Source organism: Ptychodera flava, chromosome 7, assembly GCF_041260155.1.
Source record: "Ptychodera flava strain L36383 chromosome 7, AS_Pfla_20210202, whole genome shotgun sequence".
NCBI classification, from domain to species: Eukaryota; Metazoa; Hemichordata; class Enteropneusta; family Ptychoderidae; genus Ptychodera; species Ptychodera flava.
The window spans coordinates 3,515,596-3,540,905 of record NC_091934.1 but is presented as its reverse complement, the minus strand read 5'-3'; the positions used below and the strand labels follow the sequence as shown (position 1 = coordinate 3,540,905).

Here is a 25,310-nt window from a genome sequence, read left to right as displayed (position 1 = left end):
TATCCTGGCTGTCCTAGGCTATCCTAGGCTATCCTGGCTGTCCTAGGCTATCCTGGCTGTCCTAGGCTATCCTGGCTGTCCTAGGCTATCCTGGCTGTCCTAGGCTATCCTGGCTGTCCTAGGCTATCCTGGCTGTCCTAGGCTATCCTGGCTGTCCTAGGCTATCCTGGCTGTCCTAGGCTATCCTGGCCGTCCTAGGCTATCCTGGCTGTCCTAGGCTATCCTGGCTATCCTAGGCTATGCTGGCAGTCCTAGGCTGTAGGTGTGACGTATATGGCCATGTCCTCTGACTGCTCAAACATCTCATCCTATCGATTGGGTTATATTATGTTAATGATGAATGGCACATGTTGATTTAACATTTACAGCCACAAACATTATTACAAATATAAATAGTGAAATGTAGAATAAGTAGTAAGCTAATTACTGCAGGTAACTTGAAGGTCACACAATTATTAAACCATATTCCTAGCCATTCTAATAAACACAAAACAAAACAAAATATAGGAAAATAAAATGTAATCTTTGGAAGAAATAAATAATACAGAATCATATCCAAATACATTAGGAAAGCAAGAACATTGATGAAACTCTCCATTTCTGATCAAAACAGAGCTATTGTCACATAGGAATTCAGTAATGTCTGAATAACAGCTACGCTTTTGGTAAATGATTTGGAAACCATGGCAATGTCCTCTAATCTGATTGGATTGATATACCAAGGGGGATCCAATTAAATGACTGAGTAACCCTAGTAACATTTATCTGCTCATTATCATTAACAAAAACACTGATATGTCCAGACAGTGTACTGTCATTCCTGGCAATGACAAGTTTTATGTTGGTGGATTTCTAGTTGAAGTTTACCAGTACTTCATCAACATCTACATGTACCGGTAGATACAACATTTGAAACCAGTCTTCAGTCAACTTTGATTCTAATAAGTATTAGTATGGAATTCACAGATTAAGCTGTTTGCTCAATGAGAAATGTTATAAATCACAGTTTGCAGAAAGCAAACAAGAATTGCCAGGTTGTAGTGCAGAAAGTGATACTGGCTCTAAAGCTTTTTATTGCTTTACAATTATAATATTTCAACACTCAGATGGTTAGCGATACAGACAACAGTTCCACTATATACTATATGTACATGTCTTCAAATCATAATGCCACTATGTAGTGTATGTAGACACCCACACACACACACACACACACACACACCCACACACACACTATCTTGATGAAGACTTCCTCTACTTGACAACAAAAGTTCACACAGTGTAAAGTCTAATTCTCCAAGATACGGATCTCTTTTGTTAGAGATAGAACACAAAACAACATACATTCTGACAAATATGCCAAGCATGGGACTACCATGATGGAACACTCATTGTTCCTGTATGTTTGATAAATTAATGTAGTGGCATGTTATTATTGTTTCTTGGTATCACCATTTTCACATCCACACCAGCACCATAGATGTAGATGTAGAGTCAGGGATGTAGAAAATGGCCAGCAGCCTGCAAAAACAACCGACTGTTGACTAAAATATGCCAGCTGTGAAAATTTAGTTTTAGTATAAAATCAGGACATTTTGCACAAACTGAATGTACACATACACTACTTGTAACCACCTGTACATTGATTTTTGCCCCCTGTAAGTTACCAAAATTTTCTACATCCTTGAGAGTGAACATTTTATCTCACATCATAAGAGTCTATCGGTATGGAATGAGTAGATGAATAAACCACTTTGTAAAAACTGCACAATTTGTATACCAGAATAAACCAACAACCAAATCAAGCTAGATGTACATGTAGGTGTGTTTATGATACCTTCATCTATGAAGGTTTAAAAAGTGAACACTGCACACCTCATTGGCAGACCACAAATTGTGTATGACATGTGGCATATCATGACACCAATAGGCTAGTCCCCCCACCCCCTCTGTGATGTCACTGTCACCATCCTTTGATTTACTGGTATTCAACATGTTTTTATTGCCTTTTAATACTTTCTTTATTGAAGCCTCAGGTCACTTCAAGTTACTGGTTCTATGGCATGTGCAAACATGTTCCATAAGTCTAAAGTCCCCAAGACCCACCCAATGAGGATAGAACAGCCAAGCTATCTACCAGTAATATGGTACATGTGATACAGTACTGATACTACGCTTCATAATCCTAGCTGCTGGTGAGGTAAATTGCCGGATGTGTGAGTCTGGGGACATTAGCTGTAACTTTTGATAATATTTGAATTTACTTAAGTTAAATAAGAAGTACATTTCTTCTTGCTGAAGGATGTTCAAATACATGTACAAAGTATATACCATGCTGATGCAACACACTTTGTGTATACCATTATTATTGACAAATGAATTCTGGCGGTGACTGACAATTAATGCAGTTGTCAACAACAACATTGAACGCTACGCATAAACTGCAGCCTGTGTTGTACACATATACAGCACAGACTGTGTTGTACACATATACTGGTACACAGTCCCTCCACATGGGTGGGGGGACTGTGACATATAGTTCTGTGCAGACTGTGTTGTACACATATACAGCACAGACTGTGTTGTACATATACTGCACAGGCTAGATCATACACATACACTGCTACACAGTCCTCCACATGGGTGGAGGGACTGTGACACATTACTGCACAGACTGTGTTGTACACATATACAGCACAGACTGTGTTGTACATACATACTGCACAGGCTATATCATACACATACACTGCTACACAGTCCCTCCACATGGGTGGAGGGACTGTGACACAATTACTGCACAGACTGTGTTGTACATACAGCACAGACTGTGTTGTACATATACTGCACAGGCTATATCATACACATACACTGCTACACAGTCCCTCCACATGGGTGGAGGGACTGTGACACAGTACTGCACAGACTGTGTTGTACACATATACAGCACAGACTGTGTTGTACATATACTGCACAGGCTATATCATACACATACAGCACAGACTGTGTTGTACACATATACTGGTACACAGTCCCCCACATGGGTGGAAGCAAGGACTGTGATAGTACTACACAGACTGGGTTGTATACATATATTGGTACACAATCCCTCCACATGGGTGGGGGACTGTGACATATTACACAGACTGTGTTGTACACATATACTGGTACACAATCCCTCCACATGGGTGGGGGACTGTGGTGTACACATACCGGTATGCTGGTACACAGTCCCTCCACGTGGGTGGGGGGACTGTCACATATAGTTCTGTTCAGACTGTGCTGTACACATGTCATATACTGGTACACAGTCCCTCCACGTGGGTGGAGGGACTGTGACATATATTGGTAGTACTGTGCAGACTCTGTTGTACACATATACTGGTGCACAGTCCCTCCACGTGGGTGGAAGGACTGTGATAGTACTGCACAGACTGTCTTGTACACATATACCGGTACACAGTCCCTCCACGTGGGTGGAAGGACTGTGATAGTACTGCACAGACTGTCTTGTACACATATACCGGTACATAGTCCCTCCATATGGGTTGAGGGACTGTGACACAGTACTGCACAGACTGTGTTGTACACATATACAGCACAGACTGTGTTGTACATATACTGCACAGGCTATATCATACATATACAGCACAGACTGTGTTGTACACATACTGGTACACAGTCCCTCCACATGGGTGGAAGGACTGTGACATATAGTACTGCACAGACTGTGTTGTACACATATACTGGTACACAGTCCCTCCACATGGGTGGAGGGACTGTGACATATAGTTCTGTGCAGACTGTGTTGTACACATATACTGGTACACAGTCCCTCCATGTGGGTGGAGGGACTGTGACATATACCGTATTCCTCCGATTCTAAGACCCCCTTTTCAGAACCAAAGATGACGAAAAAGATATGGGGGGTCTAATAAACGGATGTCACCGCGAAATCGAACGTCGAAGTTAATTTATGCTAATTTATGCAATGTTATGCAAATTTTTTATGCCAATGATTTTTTGATTCACGCTACAGACAACTCATACTTTGTGATATCGACTCATGGCCATGCTGTGTAGATACTGGCAGTCGAATCTGTACAAGTATAAATTAATGGAGATCCACAAGTCTTGAAATATAACGTATTTGCCATACCTTCTTTTACTAAACAATACGATAGCAATAAATCTTTGTATTTCGTGAATAGATAATCACCACGAAACTTTGTACAACAAGTACGTTCCTCAGCAGCAGCTAGCTCCCCCCATAGCATGCATAGCATGGCCACAAAGGTCAGACAATGAGTGAAGGGAAAGTCCCTGAAGTTCCGCTGGCTGTGATTGGTCAATTTACGCAATTGGTCAAAGTGTCAGTGCATGAGGTCAAGTAAAATTCTGTTCAGTGGGATGGCGTCCGTCCGCCCGATGTTTTCTATGTATGATTTTCATTTACTGTACTCCTTAAAATAAACAATCAATTACACGTCGTGAGTTTTATTATTTTGCTCCTAGTTTCAAAAAGTCTAACCGTATCTCGAAACGAAATGTGATCTTACGAACAGGCAGGCTCGAACAGGTAAAGTGTTGAGGCATCGGCTGGCCGAGACGAAAGATTGCTGCGCCAATCTGCTTTATATTTGATGTGTTGAATTTTTGGCAATACACCCTGAAGTTTTTTTATTACTTGTATCGATGACCGAAATGTCTCCTGATGTGGAATTCAGTCATCTATGATCAACAGTTCGGAATATGGTACGATCATGCACGTTTTTGATCTAACTGTAAGTTTATAGGGCCGTTTAAGCTTATGAAGTTGGGTATTTTTCCCTCGCAAAACTTCGAAAGCGTGCATAATCTTGAAAATCTGTTACACTATCGTTCTACTCATTGCTGGGACTAGTTCAGGAAAGGACACACACAAATGCCGTTCAAACAATAAATACCTTCATTACATGAGAAAAACTACAAAATTGATGAAACATAAACGGAAGAAATTCAAAGAATTTTCAGTTCATGCGCGGAAGAAACTTTGGATATCGCGTTTCGTTTGTCAACACAATAATTGCCCTCTTCATCTAAGTCAAACCAGTCGAAGTCGATATCGTCGTCATTAAGTCTTTTTGAAAGATTTTACGATGCCAATGATATTTCTATTTTCACTGGTTGCTTATACGGTAAAGTTGAACGTAAGAGAAAACTTGCAGCGCTTCACAATGATCACAAAAGAAAACTTACGTGATAGAAATCTGTTGAAAAATCTTTTTATACTTTAATGGTAAATTTGAACGTAAGAGAAAACGTGCAGCTATTCACAATGATCACAAAAGATACCTTACCTGATAGAAAACTGTTGAAAAAATCTTTATAAGCACACCATTTAAGGAGCAACTTTTTCATGTGCCGTAGCTTTTTGCCTCAGTAGTATGAAAACAAAAGTGTAAAAGTTGAGCGAAGCAAGTTCAAAGCTCGTGTCATTCACACGTCCCAAATTTTCTATTGATAACGGCAACAAAAGGGTTTCCCGACATCGTCACAAGATCCTATAAAAATGCGTCGATTTATCGTAGACTTTATGAGCCGGAAAGTCATAAGACAGTGCACGGTCGTCATGGGCAAGAAAAAAAGTAATTATTAAAATCATTCTCGCTGTCGGCATGCCTAACTACCGTCGCAATCAGCTAGAACTTGGTTTGCCGTATGAACTTCGCCGAGATGCAGACAACATACACGATCGAAATGCTGTAGCCGTTGTTCAAGATGGTTGCAAAGTTGAAAGTTTGAAGCGAGATGCAGCACTCATACCGGGCACGGTTACTTTCGAATATCATCGATCGTGACGTGTCAGTCAACAAAAAATACTACTTGAAGGCAAAGAAGAAAGCATTCATCCATTCTCCAAGAGTTGGCATGGCAGAGAAATGTCACGTCGGTGTTTTGGCAAATAATGCGGCTGTACCTCTGCTAAAGCAATCAGTCCGAGGTACTGTTTTCACCGTACATATTCACTAAAACAGATCAAATCATGCCGCTGACCAAAAAAATGAAACGGCCCTTTTAAGGGCCACAACAGTCTCCAAAAAGAGAACTACTGATACCCAAACTTTTTTGTGTTTGTATGAGTGTAAATTGTGTTTATTTGATCGTGATGAAATGAGCGAATCGTACTTGATCGACAAGTCCGAAAACCCGACTATCCTAAATGTTCATTTCATGGTAGCCAAATTGCATCGAAATGTTCGATTCGTACATAATCAGATGTTGAAAAATCTGCTTATTTTGATGGTAGCAAAATGACAGTAACGAAAAGACGACATTGTACTAGATCGAGACGCTAAAAAATCCAACTCTTTTATATTGTTCATTTACGGTAGGTAGTGAAATCCAAGTGTAGTATCGCCAGGAAATGATAGCACTGTTCCCGATTGACATGTTCCAAACCCTAACGATAGTGTGCGTGTGTGTGTGTGAGGTTTGATACTTCACTTTGACACTTGTTTGTGACTTTGATAAGCAGCGTAGGTGTTGTGGATATCCTGGTCTCGTTACATGACAATGGCTCTATTGTTCCAGTCAAAATTCGGGTGTACCCCCCTGGGGGGGGGGTCTTATAAACGAACTAACAGCTAATTACGAATTGATAAATAATCCTGGGGGTCTTATAACGGGCGGGGTCTTAGAATCGGAGGAATACGGTAGTACCGTGGTACTGCACAGGTTGTGTTGACAGCTTGAACACCACAGCATTTGAACATGGTTTAGAATGTAGAAGGTGACGCTGGACTTCAATTTAGACTGGATAGGAGCACTCAAAGATAGAAAAGTATTATTACATAGTCATACATGTCTATTGAATGGCACATGCCTCTAAGGATCCATCAAAACATATAACCCAAACAAGGCACAAGGCAGCAGGCAGGAGACCATTTGCCCTCCTCACATCACGTCAATAAAATGATCTCTTGGTATGTCTGGTAAATGGTCACCTGCCCTTGGGCACACAGTCAACTATTTGAGCTATATATAACAGCTCTTAACAGAGCAAGTGAGAGAGTCGGCATCTGAATGATATGATCTGTGAAATGTACATGTACCATAGCTTTGTGTCTAAAGCAAGATCAGAACACAGCAATATTCTTGCTGCTTGTAATACTGGCCCCATACTGCACACATTTCTTTACAAATATCATCATCCTTGTGTTCAATTTAAAATGCATTAGAAGGAGATAAGAAAATGGAATTGCAAAAAAAAAAACAGAAAAAATTAACTATTATAATAATGGATCAAATTTAAAATAACTAATTTGCTTTGTCTTTAAGACAAGACAGCCATATAATGTCAATTGCACTGGCAATTTTTTTCAAAGATTACAGTTTTTCTTTATGAAAAATTTTACAAATGAATGACAGTGCAAACAATGGATATGATTTATAGTATACACTAAGAAATACTTACTAAGATATTTTTATCATTATTATCATCACATTTATCTTGTAATGTCAGAGATATATGTAAAACATATTTTAATTCACACTTTCATTGATACATATTAATGTGATGTAAATCCTTTATTTGCAAGCAAGCAAGAAATATTATTATCATATTATATTAAAACAATATTTCTTGTTCTGGTACAGAGTCTGCTGGCTGGCAAATGTCAGTTGACTGGTGACATACCTGGAGGTATCAGGGGTTTCATTAAGTTTTGAAGTAGGGGGCTAGAATGAAAAAGTAGGCGGCTTGTAGCTGCCATGACCACAAAGCGATCGTCATCGGGGGGAGGGTCCGGGAGGGGGTGTAAATGAGCTAAAGTTTACTTTTTACAGCTTACAGTCACTTGAATTTCTAGTATTTTCAGGGGAATTGTCAGCAGTGCTCCAGGGCAATTTGTGTTCATATCATAAAAGCCATTTTCCTTGGAGATTAGGCCTTAATATGATAATTCATAATTAAAAATGATAAAATGTGGTAATGTTGACGATAATTTGAACAAAGAAAACAAGTCTTTAGAACCTCTATGCTTTTAGGAGGAGAACTATAATAATTCACTATTATTAAAGATATAAATTTGATATGTAGATGATATTATACAGTGTTACATCTAGACAGGGGGATAGGGGATTCCCCCTCTGTTGAAATGTTGGCACCCCAATTAATTTGTCAAGGGGACCACTCCCCCTTCCATGAAATGGTGCCAGTCACACCTTAGAGGTACAAGTAGAACACATGAACTGGTGAAATGCCCCCGAAATTTTCTGGTAAAGGGGAAAATCCCCCTTGTTGATGCCATCCTGGATGAAACACTCATAATGTTATGCTTAAAATTAAGAACTCTGATGTTTGGTATGGAAATCGGTAGATGAAGAACTTTGGTACCACTGGGGAGGTGAAAAGGATAATTTATATAACGAATAATGATAAAAAATGACCATCATTACCATATTTCGCAAATAGAATCAAAGATCATCAAGGTTATTTGACTATATGGGTATGCAAAGTAAGAACCTTGATATAGGATATGAAAATTTGTACGTTCAGAAACTCACATTTGGATTTAACCTGACGACCGTTTTTGAAGTGAATTTAGAGGTCTGATCGTATTGTAACCACTCTGGGCGTCGTTCTTATTGGCGTCGATAGACCGAAAAGCAGTACATATCATACCTCCAGCTGGTGTACTCCTTCACAATTACGCCTGCCGCAGTGCAACGCACATCGGCTTACTAAAATTCCAACTGCAGGGCACGAAATTAGCGGTAGTCCCGCGTCCACAGACTACCAACTTTTGCCTGGGGCTACCAAAGTCCAGGAAATGGTAGCCCAAATGGACTACCAAAGCCTGGGACATAAACTTCAGTCGGTACTTTGCGTGCCATGTCTGGTCTTTCACTTCTGGATGCGCACGGCCCATGAAAATGTATTTTCATGGCATTTTGATCAAAATGTATCAATCACAAACTCCTCCCTACTACAGAAAGCCCATGGTCTGTTTTAGCCCTACTGAAAAGGTGGTGGTCATTGCCATGATGAGTATCAAATATTGGCATGCAACTCTGAGAATGAAACGAGTTGTCAATTCAATGATAGGTCACCAAACTTTTCGGTGTCACTGTCGTCAATTATACCAGTTTCCTTTGGGTAATAAAGGTGTGCAAGTATTCACATTAAATGACTAACAAATTCACTTTATGGGCAGAATCTTGAAAAAAATAGGATTTCTTCTCTTGTTAATGAAAAAAACCCCTAAACTAAATATGCATGGACTACCAGTCATTGTCACTGGGCTACCAACTTCAGAAAATGGTAGCCCAAGTGGACTACCAGTGAAAAAAGTTAATTTCGAGCCCTGAACTGTAATCAGAAAGTTTTTTTGTGAGAAAAAAATCAGGTCATTGCCTTCGAAAACAGTTTAAATCCACGTAATTATCCTTCTCTTGTTTCTTGGTCCACTTCAAAACCGAGGATCGTACAGCGAAGCTTGACCTTGCAATCGCTTCTGTCTTCATTTGTTCATTGACCATTTTGAGTTGAGCTAACGACGGCCGACAGGTGTATTATGCATGTTTTCATTAGCGTATATAAAGGTCACCAAATAGGAATCAGCAATTTAGGTAGCCAATAGAATCGTCAATTGCAATTCCGATTTTCATTGAGGCAGTATACGCACAACCGTGCTGCATCGTAGTACAAGGCGATCGTAGTAGTCGCTCGTCTTCTAAATGTTGTTTCACATAAAAGCCGTTGAAAAGTTTGATTACACAGCTTGTTAAACTTGTCCGTATCATTTCAAAAGGTAAAGAATATTTTAGCTATGAAAGAGTTCAAATTTCCAAAAAAGTAGCCGGCGAAATCGTGAGAGTAACCGGTCACTTTCGCCGGCTGCCGGCTCTTAATGAAACCGCTGGGTATGTTATCATGCTGGGCTTTCTCAATGTGATTAGATAAGACTGAAAACTGATATACTTCCCCATAGCACTAGAGACTGCTCTAGGAAATATAGAGCATGATCAGTGGCCTTTTGTACAATATCCATTGCTATTATTAAGACTCATATAATCCACCTTGGTAATACTTATCATTGCCAAGTTGAACAGACAAATGACAATCAATATTGGTAATACTTATCATTGCCAAGTTGAACAGACAAATGACAATCAATATTGGTAATACTTATCATTGCCAAGTTGAACAGACAAATGACAATCAATATTGGTAATACTTATCATTGCCAAGTTGAACAGACAAATGACAATCAATATTGGTAATGCTTATCATTGCCAAGTTGAACAGACCAATGACAATCATATTGGTAATACTTATCATTGCCAGTTGAACAGACAAATGACAATCAATATTGGTAATACTTATCATTGCCAAGTTGAACAGACAAATGACAATCAATATTGGTAATACTTATCATTGCCAAGTTGAACAGACAAATGACAATCAATATTGGTAATACTTATCATTGCCAAGTTGAACAGACAAATGACAATCAATATTGAGATGATGATGCTGCCTTGTCAACATCCATGTCACTGATAAAGATTGCAGTGACATATGCAGTACAGTAATGACCTAACTAACTCTGCTCTGATTTTCAAATGCTGAAACAAAACCAAGTGACCAGACTCATTGTAAAAGCAGTACAGCTATACATATTTCATGAGTGAGACCATTATGGAATGTAAATTACAAAGGACTATAGTGACAGGGATTGACCTTTGACACAGGTGACCTGAAACGACCTTTGTGGTTTTTGACACAAAGTCATTACACTATTGACTACAGTGGAATATCTAGGATTATTATATAAGGTCTAGCAGCACACCAAGGAATCTCAAAGTGGGTGAACACATCAACACACTGTGGAATTCTAATGACCACTTAACAACCTATAACCTGCCTGTGAATCATAATTTGGTTACTGTACAGTCACTAATGCTTGGTGACGAAATCATGTTATTGAATATTGGTGTTAGGCAGACCACTGTGATCAGAAAACATTGCAAACAGTGTTTCTCTTTGAAAATTATTCTACACACAACATTAAACATCATCTCTGTTTCCTCTGGCTTCTGAAGTTTTTTAGTAAATTTACGAATTGGGTATTGGAACTTTTCGTAAATTTTGAAATTCATAAGTAAACTTAACCGTTCCAATACGGAATATCATTCAATCAAATTCAAATTAAGTACAACATGTGCTTAGACAGAACTATTTTGAGGTTTGGGGGCCTTCAGCTCTCAATCAACTAGCTGCTTCCTTGCACTCGTATATTTACGAATCAACAATGAAAAAAATTAGTAAATCATCTAAATAATTAGTAATTTTACGAATTTGAGAGTGGCAGAGGAAACACAGATCATAAAAGTTAGCCTGTTCATTAATATTGACAAAAGGCAAATATGATGACGGTTTCACACAAAGCATATATGCATTTGGTTTGGTGCAGAGCAGTATTTGAAAAATGATTAAATCATGCATTATTTATTTGAATCTTCAGAAAACCACAGTGTCTTTGTATTGCAAACTGTACAGCTTTCAGTGAGTCTTCAGCTATGACATTGAGTTTCATTAACTTGCCTAGCTCCGACTACAACATAATGGTGGTGATAATAATACAGGACAAAATTACATTCAAAATTAAAGAGCTGAGGAGAAGTATTATTACCCCAGAGTCACTTTGTTAATATTCTGGTAATACTCTGTAATAGAATACATGAATTTGGAAGTAAGACTTTTTTGACGGCGACTAACATTAATGTTTGCAACATTAATCATAGATATTCAAAAGGCTTCTTAAAATGCAAAAGGGAGTCACATACTTATTTTAGTTTTCTCAACCAATATTTGAACTCTTTCCTCACCATTTTTTGAGCAATAAATTAAAACTTTTAAACTGAAAGCTTTCTGCTATTGGAGCATAGCAATGTGTGGAAGGCATCAAGTACAGGATAGAAAACACAATATCACTTCTAAGAGTCACAGTGCAGTAAGTCCAGGTATCTTTCTTTAATGATAGATTTAATTACATTTCCATGGGTTCAGGGCTATGCATGTCAATTATTTGTGTGCATAAATTATTTAAATATCTATAAATGGAAGTATGTCTGTTTAGTATGATTTTGGGATTGCCAATGGATAACTTTAATTTTATGTACAAACAGTATTTGTTTACAATAAGTCGCACAAAATCCCAATTGGATAGAAATTTAATGTTTGTAGTCCCATAATTACCTATAAGGATGCCTATGAACGTTCATTAAATATTCAGTGCAAGTTAATTTCTCTGTGTTCAAAAATAACCATCTCATTTTGTGTAGTCACGATAATAATGGGCACGCATGTTTGCTAAAAATATATGCACTATACCCACATTTACAATTTACTTGCATATAACAATCACACCTTCATTTTTCACTCCTAACATTGTATAATCATACCATTAAAAGTTTAAAGACTTTACCTTTCTTGATATCGTCATTGTTGACCTCAGTTCAATGTACAAATTGTTCGCAAAATTTATGGGTTCAGAATTTCAATAGCTTGAAATTCGTAAGAAGAAGGGTCAAACTACAAGAGTGTAAAACTGCACTGGGTGTCAACAACAAAAGTCTATAAATTTATCAAATACCAAACAGCAAATCTTTGAAATGGAAGGTTTTATGCTCCAATCTGTATCAATTAGAAATGGCTTTAGAAAAATAATGAGATCTAGGCATCTCCTTTGACCGGACTGTTCATTTACACAGCTGCAATGTTACAAAGTGACCTTTGACTATCTAGTGCAGGTTGTATCATGTATCCGTCAACGGTCAAAATTTGTACTTGTCTGGTGATAAAGCAGGAAATCCTAAATATCTCTGAACTTTGACTTTGTCCACTATGTGGTATCTCTTTTCCAAATTTCAATTGAACTCTTTATTGTTGTTGTTGTTTTGTTTGTTTGTTTCTTCGACATGGTGATTTACTTGCCTTGGATGATAACAATTGTTGGAATTGATTTGAAGTCATATTGATAAATCCCCTGTATTGTAAATACTTTCATCACAATGTATATGTACTACTTTGATGGCAATGTGAGGCATTTCAATATTGTATCATAGAGAGCAGCTGACAATTGTTACCACTATGCTATAATCTTGTAATTAAGCAATCATTTCATATTAAAATTATTTTTCAATATGAAATTATAAAAACACTATTTGTCTATTTCTGATATTGAAGATAACATTATACTTTTCATCAGCTGTTATCGTGTTGGTGGTCAGAGGTGAAAGGTAGCAAGTATGGTCATCGACACAAAATATACGTTGAAGTAGGGTTTCTGTATTGCTACTTTTTATGAGCATCTCTGTACACAACACTTCGAAAATTCTGCCAATCTGTCCTGTAATGTTGAAATATTGAATTTAATTTTAATGTGTAACTTAATTCTTAAACGTAAATCTCACACTCAAATTTAGTACAACTTATATCAATATTTTATAAAAATGTATCATAAAATCCATGATTGAATTACACCTTATACAAAACTGTCTTAATTGTTTTTAAGAATTCCTCCAATATTTACTTTGAATAAATGAATGGACTGCTGTAATTTCAGATTCATATAAATACATCACCTATCTGGGGGATTGTGAGATGCAACAGATGATATTGTTATTCAATGGTGTGAGGCATTATGGGTAACACTATATGCTATTCAATGGAGTGCTGTTTGAAATTTTAGTGCTTGTACAGAACCAGGTATCATAATTTCACTATAACCTTCATCTGCAAGGATGTTGTGTAAGTCTACAAGTCAAAACGAATGGAAGAAACCAAAATCTCCAGGAGGGGGTAAGTGTTGTCACAGTAGGGACATCAATCCAACCGTATATTTAAAATGGCTAAAACATCCTGGGAGTAAAAATAAATAAACGAAAAGAAAAGAATAAAAAAAAGTAGATAAAATGAACAATTAGAAAAAAAACATAAGTGCATGAATAGATATGAATAAATTATTTACCAGTGATTCAGTTCTTCAAAGAGAATTTATTGAGTGACAATAAGATCAACAGGTTGTTTTCATGAGTGAATGAACACATGCACAGATATAATTTTTGTACTAAAATACTGTTGTGTAGTTTGGGGTTTTTGGCAATTTTACAATCTGTATTTTGAAAAATTATATTTTACATCATTGAATGTACATGTCTGGGCTAGATCTCTGAGATAAATTAATTTTTACTCATTCAAGAAGTTCAATTTTATATTCTTTTGGAAATTACTGATTTAAAGTTGGCCTCATTTAGTTATTTCAGTCACTGTATTTGGTATAATTTCAAACTTGGTTTATTTCTGTGTTTTTTACAATTTCAAACTTGGTATTGCAGAATAGTTGCAAGACAATGCAATTGCCTAAGTTATAGACAAATTTGCGACAAATATTTGGCATTAATTGAGAATGAAAAAACTACATGTATAAACACAAACTATGCAAACATTGGAATACTAAAATGAAGGGGTGCAAAAATTCTCACCAAAAGGAGACAGAAAATTATATTATTGATAGGATGCACTTATACATAGCATGCTATTCATATTTTGCTCAGAAATTTTGAAACACTGGTAATAAACACAATGTCAATTGAATGATTAAAATCAAAGCTTCATAAATTCTTTTATTCATTGTGTGTTTCAGGAAAATAAAGTCAAGTTGAAACATGACAGTATGTCACAAAATTTAAAAGCCAAACGAATTTGATAGTAACTATGGTTTTCAGCCAAGAGAATCTTTTTCAAACAGAAATATGACACAAAGATCACAGTAGTTGACAGACAGGTCAAGCAATACAAAAGATAAACTTTGGCTAAAGATTGATAAGGCATTATGATCAATTGAACATTTTGAGAGTCAAAGAAATAAAGAAAGTACAATGTAAACAAGATCTGTCCATGATGAATGAACCAGTGTGACAAATTGTTGACATACAAATAAAACATGTACGTTTACCACGTCATGTTGTCTGGCAAGTCCAGTTTACATTCATAGTCAGCCATTTTGTAAAAGAATACCAACAGTGTATGCGCATAAACACAAGCTACCATGTTGTGTGAACAGTTTGTTAACTCCAAAGTGATATCATTATGATCATGGAAGTTCATCAATCTACTTTTTGTTATCATTTGCATGTGCTGATAATACCTGCAGAGTTGTACAAAATGTCAGATAAACTGACAACAAATGACAACTCTGAACATCGGTCAATTCTCTGGCTGTACTGATGAAATCTACATTGAGATCAAGTGAATGAGAAACTCATGGCAATTTAATACCATTAGGGTTGCAACTAATTTGAAATATTACAGTAATCAGGTGTTGTGTTCATACAAAGTGTTCATCCTGGAACCATTTGGACAAACATTACCTATGACGTTAAAAATATATAACTCAAGTCAAAATTATGAGATGGTGGCTACTTCACTGGTAATGTATCACCTCCATTGGGAAATATTTATGACTACACTCTGCTCTGCACAGTCATTGTTTTGCCAACATTTCTTATTGGTGAAAACACAATGAAGTGTACAACTCTGGCATTAATTTTTTCAAAAACACAGTTTAACCAGACCAAGACATTTATTAAGTACAAACAGTTCCCATTTAAATTGTTTGTTGTTCTGAAAACAACAACTTTGTTTATCTGAATGAAATTAACTGGATTGGCTGTAATAAATTCAACCGGTTGTGCATTGACAGAGTCATGACCTGTACCTGACTTTAGCCCTTGACATACCTTAGATATGTAGTGACATTACACCCTGATACATATGTACAGTGATACTTACCCAAAGTTACCATTGTCAAACCAGCATTCTTAGAATATTATTTAAACACTAACACAGTACCTGTTTCAGGTCAGGAGATTCATGGGTACTCTCGGTGGCTTTCTTTCAGACACTTCAATGATGACAATCAATGAAAACAGCACTAGGTGGGAGGGGGAACTGCTACAATTATGTTCCTTATAGTTTTTTTACTTTTTATAACCTGACAAAACATGCTACCTCCAGGGTACATGTATTTGAATTAGCAATGATGTACACACCAAATTACTACATTTACAGGGGCTATCATCTAGACTGACTTGAGAGTTAGAGGAGACCCATCTGACTCTTTCACTATGTCGACGCTTACATCCTAAACAGATCACCTTTGACCCAATTATATGACAAGAGATCTCCAGACAACACAATCCATCAGTTGATTTTTCCAAGATCCTTCAAGGTTTGCTGTTTGTTCAGCTTATGCAACTACAAGGAAAAAGAACACTGGTGCAGGCTTTCTCTCCTTGTCTATGGTAAAAGTCGCTTTCGTTTCTCTATCAAAATCGTATTTGAAAATCTTGCCATGGCAATGGTGTTTGCTAGCCTACTAATGGAGAGGTAAAAAGACCTCATAGCTTCATAATATGACAGAGCAGCTATCTTTGAAGCTTCCGACTACCTTGCTGATGAAATTTCAGACGTCACACTGTTTGCACATGATCAGTGTTCTGTTTACCCTTGGAGGGGCTCCGGCATGTATCAGAGACTGAACAGTCTCTGTCAATTCAAAAACAATCTAAAGATGGCATAAGTCTATTTAAAGTGTTAACTAACCACAAAAATAACGAATTTGTAGAGCATGCCAGTGTACTTGCATCTATCAGTTCCATCATCCATCATCCATTACCATAATAGTAATACTATAGCAATCTTGCGCAACCGCTGTTGGTTTTAATACGGTTGAAACAAGGGCGGTCTCTGTTCTAAACCCATTCTATCCTACTGTTCTTCTCTAAGTAGCATCTTCGATCCCACATTTCGGAATTACATGATAAATTGAAAAGATAAATGACTATAACTACATCATACGTGTACACATGGAGCGAAATTTTTTAGCTCCATGGTGTACAGTACACGGGTCCCAACCTATTGTTATGCTTATTTTTCACGATATTGATAAATTGCATCAACTCACCCCGGAGACTTCTGGAGCAGATAAATCAAGCAATTCTTGTCCCCTTTGGCAGCTGCAAAGTGTACAGCACTGATGCCATTGTTAGCTTTTTTAGTAACTTCCATTGCTTGATCTTCGACGAGCCAATGTAATATGCCAAGGTGGCCAAATCGGGCCGCCAAGTGCAAAACGTTGCAACCGCTGTTGTCCGCATCATTCAGCCAGCATCCACCGGCACTATCCTGTAACAACCACTGCAGACATTTCAACTTTCCCGCTGCTGCAGCATCGTGTGCAGGGGTTGCCCCATTTCTCGATGACTTGTTTCCGTTCAAGCCAGCACTCAGAATGAGCCATTTCAGTGTTTCTAACTGTCCCGATCTGGCCGCGTAATGACAACATGTTGCTCCAAATTTATCGCACACACGATCAGAAAGTTGCCTTCTCAGCAGTAAAAACTTTAGTGTGTCGATATCGCCTTGTTTGGCGGCATGCAGAGCTTTTTCCAGGGACATTGCTTCACACTTGACTTACGTGGTCGATTTTTAGCGATTAAGGCACTCGATCTCCTATTAATGCAGAAATTCCGGTAGCAAACTTACGAGCTCATTCTATCGTTTCCATCCGCGACTGGGACTGCCATATTTCTCTCAGCTCTGGGTGTGCCAATTGTTGACCTCAGATTTAGAGTTGAAAGACAGTATGAGTGGACGTGTGCACTATTCAAAGGGGAGTATAGCCGCGAAATAATATACCTAGAGTTGTCATTTTAACTTGAGGTGTATGGATTAAGTGTAATGACCGAAACTAAAGTAGAGGAAATGGCTTCCAGTGATCCAATGGTGCGATTGTCCACACATTGGTATAGATAAGAAATCAGCGACTTCTGAAAGGGCCACATTCTTTGGAATAGTTTCACCCGTAATTAAGAGGTCGGGTTCGGATCTCCGCATGCGCAGATCTACAACAACAGACCGGAGGACAGAGAGGGAAGTTCATCAAATCCGTAAGTGACGTGGGACGTACGGCTTGCCTGGAAGAAGTCTTGCCATACTTGTCCTGGATGTCTAAAGCAGATAACACCATGTCTGATCAGACCACACCATTACGGCGTGACCGATTTTGCTCTATGGCCGCACCATCATCTTTGAGACGCGGTCGGTAAGTTTCATTCACGACATCTTCAAATGTTTACGATGCGTCTCACGCCACATTCATGACTTCTCGTCAAAGCAATACGCATTGAATTGTTTGTCAAATGATCATGCTATTTTCCTTTAGGTTAAATACAGTTTCCGCCAATCGGTATCGTAATCAGTCATCTATATGTACTCTAATTTTCAAAGACGCTACTAGAGCAAAACTTACCAAGTTTTTTGTTCATGGTAACGGTTTGCAGAAATGAACCCAAGAGGGCGACATACAGATATCCGGAACCTTTGCAGAAAAATATGCACGATATTGACACATACATCTTTTACGTCATGATTTAAAAGTGTTTAGAGTGCAAATATTAAATACTACTTGTGCACGTCACTATAAAGAAAAAGTCACGCATAATGATGACGTTATGATTAGCAATTATGCTTGTTCAAAGGAGCTTGAAGGATGTCAATATCTAGACATGATGGAAATCTTAAATATGTCTGTGACTATGTTTGTGAAAATAAAGCAAATTTTCTGCTACATTTTCATAAAGCCCTCTACTCTGTCATTTGATTTCCTAGCTAACTTACAGTATTTATAGCTGGTGTTTTGTTCTATTGTTGTTTATTTTCCCACAAATGATGAAGGCTTATTACATTTTTATGTTGGTAGATTATCAATATTAAGAGTGAAATGAAGAGTCATGAGACTACCCCAATTTTTTGATATCACAGCTTCTTTAAACCAACGTGTATATATTGTAGATAGTCTAGATTTTTTACACAAATACAAAAGTTCTTATTTATTTCACCCCAGACTTCATGTGATTGTTCGATGCTTGACTTTGTAAGTTACACTAATGCTGGTCACTGATATTTCAGTGAGTGCAAAAGTAAAAAGTTAAAGTAAACAGTGTTACCCTTAAGATAGAGCTACATGATAAAACTACCACAGTTTCAACATATAGTGCCAACTTTGCAAGCTTAGGTTGTTTGTTCAGCCAGATCTCGAGACACTCCCTTGAAAGGGAGAATGTTAAGTGCATTGACCTAACCATAATTACATCACAAGGGATGTAATTATCCTAACTGGATATCTTATCCCTCTTTCAAACTGAATTGAACTGAACTAACCAAGCCATACATACTGGATGATGGATGACATCATTCTTGTGTGGCAGATTATCTAATAGTAATACAAGATTTAGTGTATGTCATGCAGGGCATGTAGTCTTGATGGTTTCTCAGAAAATATATTCCTATATTTCCTGATGACTCTTGTACCACAAGAGATTTTTTCAAGGTTGTTTCCTTGTTTGACTTTTGAGTACAAAAAGGCTTTCAAAGAATGATCCTTTCTATTGTTGTTCATTGTACCAATGACCCACTGGCACTACCCGGATCTTGACTCACATACCGATATGTCTACTAATCTCTTGTGGTCAACTTTAAAGCTGAATGTTAGAAATATTAGTTGTCTTCAGATCACAATAGAATAGCTCAGAAAATCTTAGTGAGATTAATTGTAATTCATTTGAATAAGTGAAAAGGGTCCATCGATAAGCTTTTGTATAGAAGTAATTTTTCAAAAAGTGAATGACTTGTAAGTTTTCATGTTTCCTTTCTCTCCTATTACCGATATTGGATGGATTCATGCAGTGCAATCAAATGATGTTACATTTGTAGCAAGCCTTTGTCATGCCGTCACAGCAGATCATGTTTCTTATGAAAGTAAGCAAGTATTTAGAATAGGCAGGGCTCACTATTGGCTAAGAAACTGCTAACCATCCAGTCAGTCAAATACACACGCTTTTAGCAAGTTTGATGGACAGTTGGTAACTTCATAAAAACAAAGGAAAATTAATTTCAGTCCAAGATGTAAATAAATGTATTGGTATGTACTACCATATGTTGTTCAGAAATAGCTTATACTCATGAAATGTATGTAGATAAAGTATTTGATAGGGTGGGTCTGATTTTGAAAGGGGCTTCACCATTGAAAGGGTGCAAAACTGCATAATAGAATTACTGGTTGTCATAGCAGATAGCGTCTCTCATTCATAAAATAAACAGTGATCAGTCTTGTTCTCACTGTGAGTTTCCTAGGGTGTTGCAAGGTATGTGTTTACACTTTGCAAAGACAGGGGATTGGCCTGAGGAAACTGTGTGTGTCCACACTGGCTTTTTAAAACTGACACCCTCTACGGTCATGTTAGGCATCACATCAACAATAAAAATGGCTTATCGATTTTATCGCTGGTCAATCGCCCAGGATTTCACAGAGTTCATCAAAAAAATGGCATGTCTTCATTCCCCAACTGCTTCTGTTATTGTGGTCAATTATATCTTTGAATTTTTCCTTTATGGTTTGTATTTTTTGTTGACACTGCTCAGGGCTTCTCTTTTGTCCCTTGGCTGCTGTTTTGTCTGCTATTGTTCAATAAACTGCATTGTCTCTGGAAGTGCCATCCATCAATTTCTGGATGCTCTCTTCTTGCCATATGACAAGCAAAAGTGCTACTTCCTCTTCAGACCAATTATTATGCATCCGGCTGCAAAGGACACATCTGTCATATGGTTGAATTCACAATGTCAACTGAACAACTATTTCCCAAAGTCACCGCATGGGGTTTTTTAGCTCCCATAGCCATATGTATATATGGGCAATGGAAGCTATTCTTATAGGCTAGGAAAATGTCTGTATGTATACATGTATGTCTGTATGTCTGTATGTCTGTATGTCTGTCCGTCAACATCAAAAACTCCAAAACCGCTGCACATTTCATCTTGATATTTGGTGTGTACATGGATGATGGGCTGTAGATGAGATTTTGTTCAAATGAAGTTGTCATTGCCAAAAATATGCAAATTAGTGCCAAAAAAGGGGTTTTTGGTAAAAAATCTCCTTCTTCATAACCGCTGGTCAGACAGCTTTGATATTTGTATACAGGTCCCTAGCGATAACCCAACTTGGATTTATTCAAATTGTGATGAAATATGCAAATCTGTATTTTTAAGGAATTTTTTTGTCATTTTTGGTCAAAAATTTATTTCATCAAAACCGCTCGTCTGACAGCTTTGATATTTGGTATACAGGTCCCTAGGGATAGCCCAACTTGGATTTGTTCAAATTGTGATGAAATAAGCAAATCTGTATTTTTAAGGAATTTTTTTGTCATTTTTGGTCAAAAATTTATTTCATCAAAACCGCTCGTCTGACAGCTTTGATATTTGGTATACAGGTCCCTAGGGATAGCCCAACTTGGATTTGTTCAAATTGTAATGAAATAAGCCAATCTGTATTTTTAAGGAATTTTTTTGTCATTTTTGGTCAAAAATTTATTTCATCAAAACGCTCGTCTGACAGCTTTGATATTTGGTATACAGGTCCCTAGGGATAGCCCAACTTGGATTTGTTCAAATTGTGATGAAATAAGCAAATCTGTATTTTTAAGGAATTTTTTTGTCATTTTTGGTCAAAAATTTATTTCATCAAAACCGCTCGTCTGACAGCTTTGATATTTGGTATACAGGTTCCTACAGATAAACCAAATATGATATACAGAATATATGATGAAATCTGCAATTTTGTATTTTTGGTGCAATTTTTGCCATTTTTGGTCAAAAAATGTGTTTCTCAAAAACTACTTGTCTGATGCCTTGATATTTGGTATACAGGTTCCTGGGGGTTCTCTTAGTGTGATATAGTGAAATTTGATGAAATCTTCAATTTTTGTATTTTGGGTCAGTTTTTGCCGTTTTTGGTCAAAATATTTGTTTCTCAAAAGTTACTCATGTGATAGCTTTGATATTTGGTATACATTTTTATACATAATTATGATGAAATCATCAATTTTGTATTTTTGAAGCTAATTTTGCCATTTTAGGTCAGGCCATCCTGAAATGAGCTATCAAAGATCTCAACCTTCTTCATCAATACATATGTCACAAAACGTTGCTCTCTTCATAACACAGCAGAGCTCTGTCGACCATTGGGTCGTTTGTTAGCTCCCATAGCCATATGTATATATGTTTACAAGTTTACATTTTATTGAAAATCTCAATAGCCACTGAGCAGATTAGATGAAAAATTAGCATGTAAGTACTTTGGGCTGACCTGAAATGATTGTGCACATCTTGGGTCAGTATCTTGGACTTGCTATTTTTCATGAATTTTTTGTAATTTTCTCCCATTTTGGTCAAAAAATCTTCTTCTCTGAAACCACAAGTCTGATTGATTTGAAACTTGGTATGGAAGTGCATAGGAGTGACCTTTCTCAAATCAGGGCAAATCGTGGTGAAATTTGCATATTTGCATTTTTGGCTATTTTTTTCATTTTTGATCAAAAATTTTTTTTAACTCTGAAACCACACGTCCAATTGAGTTGAAACTTAGTGTAGAGGTTTTACGGGTGACGTCAGTAAGATTGATCAAATTCTGGTGAAATTTGTATAATTTTATTTTATTGGGGGAATTGTTTCTATTTGTGATAAAAAAATCTTTTAGCTTGATTTTAGCTTGTTTTGATAACTATATGGGAGCGACCAGTGACATTGTCACTATTTTTTGACGTCTGTAATTGTACTCTGCGTTCACACATTTTGCAATTGCAGAAGTTAGGTAAGAGCCCTGACCCAGGTCCACCCCCTTGACTAGGTTGTAAATTACACCGGCGTAGTGGCGCCGGGAACTGTTCTCATGTATTTTTTATGTTAGATTCGAATCCTGGTTGTTACTGGGTGGGGGAAAATGTTGCAGTGACAAGAACCTGCTATACAGTGACATGAGTGGCAATCTTGAGGGTGTATAGATATTTCCTTTGTGCACTACTTTGGATGCCAACATTACATTACATCTGACATTTAAATTGTTTTTGTCAGATTTGGACAGCTGGTGATTGGGTAGCAATAGCCCTGATTAGGGAGAAGAGAATTTAATGCCTGGATAAATGTTTAATAGTTTCTATATTAGCACTTATTTTTGTACAATACAATATTTCAAAGCACAACAAGTAACATAAAGTATAGAATGATTAAGAATATAATTGGAAACCACTTAAAAGAAGATAAAAACAATAAATTCATTATTAACGTAAATAGCTAATCAGTGCAGCTGATAAAATTGTCAAAAGAAACGTTTGTACATCGCTTGTCATTTGAGTTTGGAGTTTCATTGTTTGGCACACAAAAATTTCTTGACTGCTACGTACCAATGTTTTGCTCTAACACAACATCAAAGTATGTGGGATTACCTCACAGTCTGTAGCACAGCTTTTACCTCTCAAATTAGTGACTGTTTCAGTACTTTTTCCAATTCAGGCGTATGGTTCAAAACTTTGGTCTTGGTCAATCTAAGGAGGTAGCTTAGTGTGCAGCCTCAATGATCAACCACACTGGAAGGTTTGGTCATTTTACCATTATGGGGCATTAGTCGTATGGATAAGTCTTTTATTGGGAATATTGAAATAAATGCAAAAGTTGAAGCATGACCAAAAATTCATGTATATCGAACGCATAAGCGTAGCTCAATATGTGCTTCTTTTAAAAAAGCCAAGTATCTGTTCCTTTGATGATTCACTGTTTTCATGATTTTGTTATAACAAGAGTTTCATGTTCTACCCATGAAAGCATGTTGAAATACTCAGTATTCAGCTTATCAACTCAGCCTGTGAATTTGTAAACTGCATTGGTATTGTTGACAAATGTATTCTGATTTGGACTAGAATTCAAGTGTAAACAATAGCAATATGTGAATAGAGTTTCTTTATAGCCGCTGTGTTGACAAACTGCTAAGTAGGTGACAACGTTAAATATGTTTGGGAGTAGAACAAGAACTTGTGGTTGCCAATGACATATAAAACAAAAATAGTGAACAATTTAATTCATCATGAGTGACAACTACTTGCTGTTTAGAAATGATCTCAAATAAATGTAGGATCTAACTCCCACAAAATATGATGAGGTTTTCCATCGGCTGGAAACTACAAAAAACAATTATTGAATGGTAAGACAGCATAACCACAGTCTCTCCACTGTGATAAAATACCAGTCTATCCCTTGACAGCTTCAGCCATGAATATTTATAAACACAGATATCACCATAACAAAACATTGATAGCTCTTTAGACATGCAAATTTTGTATGCCAATAGCCAGACAAGTAAAGGGTAGATGAACTTTAACCCCAATTTAAATGCTCACATGATCCAGTTTAGTCAGGGTTCAAAGGTTACTCATATCGGCAGATTCGCCGTGTGTCATCACCATTAATATGCAGCTTTAGGAGCATTTGAAGCCTAGAACACCTAGGATAGACAGCAACAATGCAGAGGTGACCTCTAGCAGTCAACATTTAGGATTTAGAAGCTGGCTTGTTGAATTTTGAAAGACATGTCTCTACGAACGCATAACAGATCATGTTCAGAGTCACTAGATGCCGATGATGGTTATTATGATGTAGAGTGTGAAATAAGGTAAGTCTTGAAGACAACACCATGCATAGCCTGATTTCTAGTGACCCCTGAATACCATAAACACAGCAGTCTGTTGAGACGAATTTGCAGTTTGATGGGGTTTTTGATGAGATATAGCTAATAAGTATTGGTGTTTATGAAATTTGTTCTCTCAGAAATTCACAGATGTTGAATTTTTCTTTGACTTGTATAAATCTCTCTCATATGTCTATACACTAATACGTCCATGGTACATGGGTTTTTTATTTTACAAATGTAAACATATACGAAGATGTTAGGATGTTAAAGTCTAGTTCCATTGTGGTCGATAAGACAGCTACAACAGTATATAACTTGTAGACATATTCACTCTGTTCAATTTGTCTATTCATTTTCTCTAGTCTCTGAGAAAACTTGGATCATTGAGCTAAAAATGATGGTTAAAATCTCTTTCAACATTCAGCTACAGACTATTTATGAATTGCAATGACATTCCTAGCCATGATGAATGATTCATACAAATATAACTGCTTTAATGAGTTATAGATTCTAGTCTTTTATGGTTTGTTTATTGATCCTTCTGGTGATTAAATACTTACTGAAATTGGAGAATTTTCATGTAACTTGCTCATTATTTATACCTCCCTGGTTTATACTAGTTTCCAGCAAGTTCCATCGACAGGTGCTTGTAGGTGTTTAATCAAAGGTCAGATAGAAAGGTGAGAA

At 37.1% G+C, this 25,310-nt stretch overlaps 2 protein-coding genes across 5 annotated transcripts in view; one reads left to right on the top strand and one right to left on the bottom strand.

Moving 5' to 3' along the window:
- The window catches only part of LOC139137759 (espin-like), a 29,653-nt gene extending 12,150 nt beyond the window's left edge, over nucleotides 1-17,503 (bottom strand). Inside the window, exon 1 of the mRNA XM_070706024.1 lies at nucleotides 17,010-17,503. Within this exon, the coding sequence (XP_070562125.1) occupies nucleotides 17,010-17,503 (494 nt within the window). The remainder of the gene's footprint in view (nucleotides 1-17,009) is intronic.
- A 442-nt stretch (nucleotides 17,504-17,945) lies between these two features.
- LOC139136583 (NAD kinase-like) overlaps nucleotides 17,946-25,310 on the top strand; it is a 45,221-nt gene continuing 37,856 nt past the window's right edge. Inside the window, exon 1 of one of the 4 annotated variants that reach the window (XM_070704335.1) lies at nucleotides 17,946-18,149. In XM_070704335.1, coding sequence (XP_070560436.1) covers nucleotides 18,052-18,149 — 98 coding nt within the window. In that variant the 5' untranslated portion in view covers nucleotides 17,946-18,051. Of the gene's footprint in view, nucleotides 18,150-24,345; nucleotides 24,606-25,310 lie in introns of those variants that run through there. The other 3 variants (XM_070704334.1, XM_070704339.1, XM_070704337.1) reach the window with 3 other exon arrangements.